Genomic DNA, 6,634 nt, shown 5'->3' with positions numbered 1-6,634 from the left:
TTTAGGACAACTTTGATGAAAGGTTTTGATCCACTTCAAATGTTGACTACTGTATATTTGTAATGTGGCTACATTACAGTAATGAACATTAGATTTTATTTATTTGGTGGTGAAATGTGCTTACTTGGCAAGAAATGGTCTTAAAAATAGGTTTAATTTACTTTTCCCTCAAATTTCACCTTCATATACAATGAAAAAAATAAGTGATTTGCAATCTATTTTTAGGATCATTTATACTTTTGCATGTTTGCATATCATCATCATTGTAATATACAATGTGTAATGTAATGTATAATGTAATACATACATAAATATATATATAAATATATATATATATATATATATATATATACACACAGTAGTCAACATTTGAAGTGGATCAAAAACCTTTCATCAAAGTTGTCCTAAAACCTAAAACCAAAACATTGTTCTCTCTTAGGACAACTTTGAGGAATTTTTTTGATCCACATGTGGTCCACAAATGTTGACTACCCACTTTAAATGCTTTTATATATATATTTATTTGTATATGTATAAAGATAAATGTTATTATGGGGATAGTAAAACATTATTTGAGGGTTTTTCCATTTTTAATGTTTATACACATACATGTGACCCTGGACCAAGAAAAACAGTCTTAAAGGGATACTCCACCTTTTGGATGAAAAACCGGGAGCTTGTGACTGTCCTCTAGACTGCCAAATAAATTACAGTGTCAATATCATCCGCGCCACAAGGATGCGCTTTGATTACGTGTATTTTAGCTTTGATTTGAACGAAACAGCACATCTTGTGGTGCGGGATGATACAGAAGAGCATACACAGCATACGGTGATATGGAGAGACACCCATAGACTGTTGACAAAGGAATATGACATAAAGTTGTTATTTTGTTTTGTTTTCTTCGCTTACAAAAAGTGTTCCCGTCGCTTCATATAACCCAGATTGCACGTCTGATGGCAGATGGAGTGATTCTGATGAGACTTTCATACCTTTTAGCGACTGTGACACTGTTATTTTTGGCAGTCTATGGGACAGTCACAAATTTTCATCCAAAATATCTTAAATTGTGTTCTGAAGACGAACGGAGACTTTATGAGTTTTGGAACGACAGGGGGGGTAAGGAATAATGACAAAATTTTTCATTTGGGGGTGGAGTATCCAATTTAAGTCCTGGGGTATATTTGTAGCAATAGCCAAAATTACAAAAATGTCACAATTATTGATTTTTCTTTTGTGCCAAAAATCATTAGGATATTAAGTAAAGATCATGTTCCATGAAGATATTTAGTAAATTTCCTACCGTATATATATGAAAACTTAATTTTTGATTAGTAATATGCATTGCTAAGAACTTCATCTGAACAACTTTAAAGATGATTTTCTCAATATTTAGATTTTTTTGATCCCTCAGATTCCAGATTTTCAAATAGTTGTATCTCAGACAAATATTTTCCTCCTAACAAACCATACATCAATGGAGAGATTATTCATTCAGCTTTTAGATGATGTATACATCACAATTTCCAAAAACTGACACTTAAGACTGGTTTTGTGCTCCAGGGTCATATATATATATATATATTGTATATGTATGTAAAATTGTCACATTACCGTACATTGAATGAAAATGAGATTTTATTTATTTATTTGACTGTAAAATGTGTTTAATTGTCATGAAATGTTCTTAAAATGAGGCTGAATTTCCTTTATGCAGGTTTTATTTCTTCCTTTTGATTTTGGGGTGAAATGTGAGCCTGACGTGTTCTCACCGCATTCACTCATTAACCGTCATGTCTTCATCACTCAGAGAATCTGTTGAGCTGCTACACAATGACGTACCTCACTCAGTGAAGCTACTTTACTGTAAAAACAATCCAGAGTTTCATTTGTCTTGATCTTTCTGCCTTAAGTTTCTCTGTTCAGGGACGTGTGTGCAGAGCGCTTGATGTTCATGTATATCTGATATCTGCCATATAGACACGTGTGTGTGTGTGTGTGTGTGTGTGCAGGCGTGCTCTTCTACCAGCAGCCAAACTTTTGTATGGTGTCCCAGATGTTCAACACTTGTTGGATCTGCTGTAATCGAGAGCGATCGGCTGAAGTGCCAGTGTTATCGACACTATCTCCCGTCATATCTGCACCTTCATCTCTTTGTATGCATTGCTGTTTTATGCTCTGTAACATTAGCTTACACTGAATGGCGCTGTACGTAGCTCACAATATAACAATATCTACAAATGTTGGACGTGTGAATTATAAAAACTTCTGATCGATGTATTCGGCTCACAGCCTCACTACTGACAACGACAGACACTAAAGATTTGTTGAAACTGTATTGGAAACGTATATATTTTTATTGTTCTCTGTGAAACTACATAGTATATTGTCAGAACTGCGTGCTGCATATGATATAATCTGTATTATAATATTTAAATAAATGTATGTGTTGACTGTTTTTCTGTTGAATCGTGTTTTACTTGACTGGTGGGAAAATATATATACTTGTATATTTGATGTACATTACAAATATACAAATATGATTACAAACATCCAAAAGTGTAATCAAAAATATTTAGATTTAATAATCAGCCTATAATGAAATGCTTAGCGAGATACAAATTATATTCTCATGCATTACATAACAGCATGAAAAGATCAAATGAATAAAATGTGCATTAACGTGATGCATCTCATATATTTATTTGGGGAGGAATTAAATGCTTATACTTTAGTAAATATTGACAACCATTAGCACGTTCCTGATTTTATTAACATCTTTCTATTTTATTTAGAATTTTTATATATATATATTTCTTATATATATATATATATATATATATATATATATATAATGAAATGGTTCAACTTAAGTAAATATTGACTAATAATTTGATTAATTATTATTATTATTATAGTATTTCTACTTAAGTAAATATTGACCTTCAGCACTTTTCTATTTTTATTAACTATTTATGTATGTATGCATACATTTATTTATTTATGAAGGACAGTCAACACAGAACAGTCTGAAATATATATATATGTGTGTGTGTGTGTGTGTGTGTGTGTGTGTGTGTGTGTGTGTGTGTGTGTGTGTGTGTAAAGAAGGAAATGGTTCTACTTTCATATTTTTATTAACTAGTTATTAACCTATTTATTGTTGTGAAGAATGAAATAGTTCTGTTTCTTCGGTAAATATCGCCTTTCGTCTCTCCCACCTATTTATTTATGTATTTTTAAAGCAGAACATTTCTCTCTTTTGCCGTTTGTTTTATTTTTTACCAACATTTTTATTTATTTAATTATTTTAGCAGTTTTGTCCTTGGGACTTTTAAACGCGCTTTGCTGACGTGATCATCGTGCGCCACGCGAGACCACGTGGTATCGGCAAAGTCAAGCGAGATCACGGAATCGACAGCGAGCTCTCCTCGGCTCGGACAGAACACGACGACATTAGACCGCTAAGCCGCGGTGTCTGGGGCGGGTGTGAAGATGAACAGCGTCGGCGAGGGCTGCACGGAGCTCAAGCGCGAGTATGACCAGTGTTTTAACCGCTGGTTCGCCGAGAAGTTCCTGAAGGGAGACCGGAGCGCGGATCCGTGCAGCGAGTTATTCCTCAAATACCACACGTGTGTCCAGGTACCGCAGCTCTATACATACACGTGAACGTTTAAATCTGAAATAATGAGAAAACACTCAATGTAGACAGCAGCAGTCTTGACTCTGTATGCAGGCTGCTGTCTGATGCTCTCGTGTTTATTTACAGAAAGCCATCAAGGAGAAGGACATCCCTGTAGAAGGTGTGGAGTTCATGGGTCCAAACAGAGAGAAAGCGGACAGCTGATGCCCTGATTGGGTTTCATGTGGACTGGGATGAGACATGGACTGCAGCACTGGACACTTACTGCTGAGACTACCACTGTACATCCAGTGCTCTGCCTGTTTATTCATCATTCGTGTATGTTTCATAACATGCAGGAGAATGCACTGTGCATGTGTGCATTAAGAAGAGACTAAGTTAGTTGTGTTTGGGTTGCCAGGTGCAGCGGGTTTCTGCAGAAGCTTGTTTCTGCCGTGAAATAAAAATTAAAAAGGTAATTGCGATGATATATTTAATAATTTTTTAACAGAAAAAAAAGGTAAAGGCAACTTTTAGTTTATGTCTCATAATTTGATTTTTCTCAGAATTCTGAGTTTAGATTTTTCTCTTTTTTTTATTTTTTATTTTTTTTATTTATTTATTTCACAGAAATAGAAAACTTTATGAAAACATTTATGTTGTTTTTCCTCGAAGGTCCATCTCAAAATTTTGACCGTTTTCCTCTTAATTATGTTTACATTCCACAATTTTTTGTTAATGGAATAAATTTTTCTTTATAAAGTATTTGCAACTTTTTACCACACAATTCTAAGTTATAACTAATAATTCAGATTTTTTTTTCTCCCTCAGAATATATATATATATACACACACACACACAATTCTGACTTTATTTCTCTGAATTCTATGTTTGTTATTATATATATATTATATATATATATATATATATATATATATATAGGAGTATATCTATTTTTTTCCTCATAATAAAGAATAAAGTTAGAATTGTGAGAAATGAACTTGATGACGCAAATTAGTTTATAACACAATTATAACATTATTCTCACAATTGCTTAAAAAAATTGCAAGAAAAATTTGCAGGCTTTTCGTTTTTTTTTTTTTTTTTTTTTTTGGATTCCGTGGTGGAAGCAAGCTTCTGTAGTTTTCTGTGCGCCTCAGAAAAGGTTTGTTAATGTAGAACAGTGTGGCAGTGGGTGATTTATTTTCATTTTCATTATTTTTCATTGCAAGCCATCAAAGAGAACAACTGTTTTGCTTTTTCCACAAAGTGTCCGGTGGGCCTCAGTCTGTGACGAAGCTTTGCGAATCTTTGAACCAATTGCAAAATAATCTGTTTTAGAAGCACTGGTCAGAACGCCGTAAATGCAACAAAACAGCAAGACATGCATTAAAACACCTTTTACAAACCAATTTCAAGTGTTTTTTTGATATTTCAATCTATTAAATGCAATTAACAAATCATCTAATATCATAAAGAATGAAGTCTCTATATAATATTCCTTTGCATGGCTTGTTTTGTGTATTTTATAGAGCTGGATAGTCAAGTCATTAAAGGGGTCATATGATGCTGCTTAAAAGAACATTATTTTATGTATTTGGTGTAATGAAATGTGTTTATGTGGTTTAAGGTTAAAAAAAACAACATTATTTTCCACATACTGTTATTGTTTCTCTTCTATGCCCCGCCCCGATTTTCACAAAGCTCATCGCTCTGAAAAGCGAGGTGTGCTGTGATTGGCCAGCTATCCAGCGCGTTGTGATTGGCCGAATTGGCCGAATTTTTGGTTGGTAGATTTGTTATAATGTTATATATAATTGTTATGTTGTTTTTGGGGTGTATAAGTGTATGTTTGTTTTTGGGGGGGAAAATTTTATCTTATATATTATTTTTTTCTTCTTCCATACGATGTGCACTAATGTAAATGTCGAACGAAAGAAGAAAGAAGCGATATGGCGCGCTTTTTCTTAGCGTCCGTTAATCCGTTTCCATGGTGACTCGTGACGGTTTGAAGCGCGCTCCGAATCGCTGGTTCGAAACAAATGATTCGTAAAAGAAAAACAGTAAAACAAAGAAGAATTGTTTTATTTTAAAACATGGATCCATGAACTTTTATTCGTATGACCATTATGTCAAAAAATCTAAACGGCAAAATATATTTTTGGTCTCGCTACGTTCAGTAATGAAACAGCCGTTACTCGAATCGCCAAAACGATTCACCCTATATTTTAAACTCTAACCACCGATATGTGACAGACAGAAAAAAAACGATTAGTGTTTCTTTTGGTCGTTTAACATTTATATCGTAAAACAATTGTTAAATCTTACATGTTTAATAAAGTAAATCATACCTGATCTTTAAAACTGACGCGTGGCGCTGAAGTTCACGTTCGACTCCAGTGAGCACTAAAGCCCCGCCTTCTTTGATTTGATTGGCCATCTCAGTCATTGGCGAGCGCTGATTGGCCTAACAAAATAATGACTCTAGTCAAATCAGAATATATCAGTCCATTACACCAATGGAATTAACTGTTTATTGAAATCTAATAAAAATAATAATAATAAAAATACACCAATGCAAAAATTAAAACTAAAAGGTTTGATTGTGCCAATTAGTCTGAAATGGGCTTCTCACACATTTAAAGAACAATGCATTTCCATGCTTTTAATCATGTTTTCCATTTGTTAGCAATGCTTTAAATTAAAAGATTTAAGCAATTACATATTACATGGAAAACAAATCATCTAATTAATTAAATATTCCTCTAAAGAAATATTGAGAGCCCTGCATAATTAAAAATTAATAACTGTTATGAAATTTTGTTAACATTACAATAAGCTCTTATTAACTACACTAACATAAACGAGCGATATTTTATTTGTAAACTACTTAATAATCTTAATCAAATATATGTTAACGTCAGTCAATGCATCACCAAGCATTTAATAATGCATTTTTTAAATTAACGCACTGTAAAATAAACTAACATGCACAATTTTATGACCAATAAT

The 6,634-nt window shown here is 33.2% G+C and overlaps 1 protein-coding gene across 1 annotated transcript; it reads left to right on the top strand.

Annotated features, from left to right (window-relative positions):
- Nucleotides 1-3,360: 3,360 nt before the first annotated feature.
- triap1 (TP53 regulated inhibitor of apoptosis 1) lies at nt 3,361-4,178 on the top strand. Its single transcript, XM_019082063.2, has 2 exons — nt 3,361-3,642; nt 3,770-4,178. Exons 1-2 carry the CDS (start codon nt 3,496-3,498, stop codon nt 3,845-3,847), a joined length of 225 nt encoding a protein of 74 aa, XP_018937608.1. The 5' UTR covers nt 3,361-3,495; the 3' UTR covers nt 3,848-4,178.
- Nucleotides 4,179-6,634: the final 2,456 nt, after the last annotated feature.

The sequence above is a fragment of the Cyprinus carpio genome, chromosome A10, assembly GCF_018340385.1.
Source record: "Cyprinus carpio isolate SPL01 chromosome A10, ASM1834038v1, whole genome shotgun sequence".
Classification (NCBI taxonomy): domain Eukaryota; kingdom Metazoa; phylum Chordata; class Actinopteri; order Cypriniformes; family Cyprinidae; genus Cyprinus; species Cyprinus carpio.
Note: the sequence above shows the minus strand (reverse complement) of the source record. Positions and strands in the feature narration are given on the sequence as shown.

Bases quoted from the DNA above. Each gene is read 5' to 3' on its own strand.
- triap1 (XM_019082063.2), top strand. From the start codon at position 3,496: ATGAACAGCGTCGGCGAGGGCTGCACGGAGCTCAAGCGCGAGTATGAC. The intron at 3,643-3,769 runs GTACCGCAGCTC...GTTTATTTACAG, and splicing joins AATACCACACGTGTGTCCAG to AAAGCCATCAAGGAGAAGGA.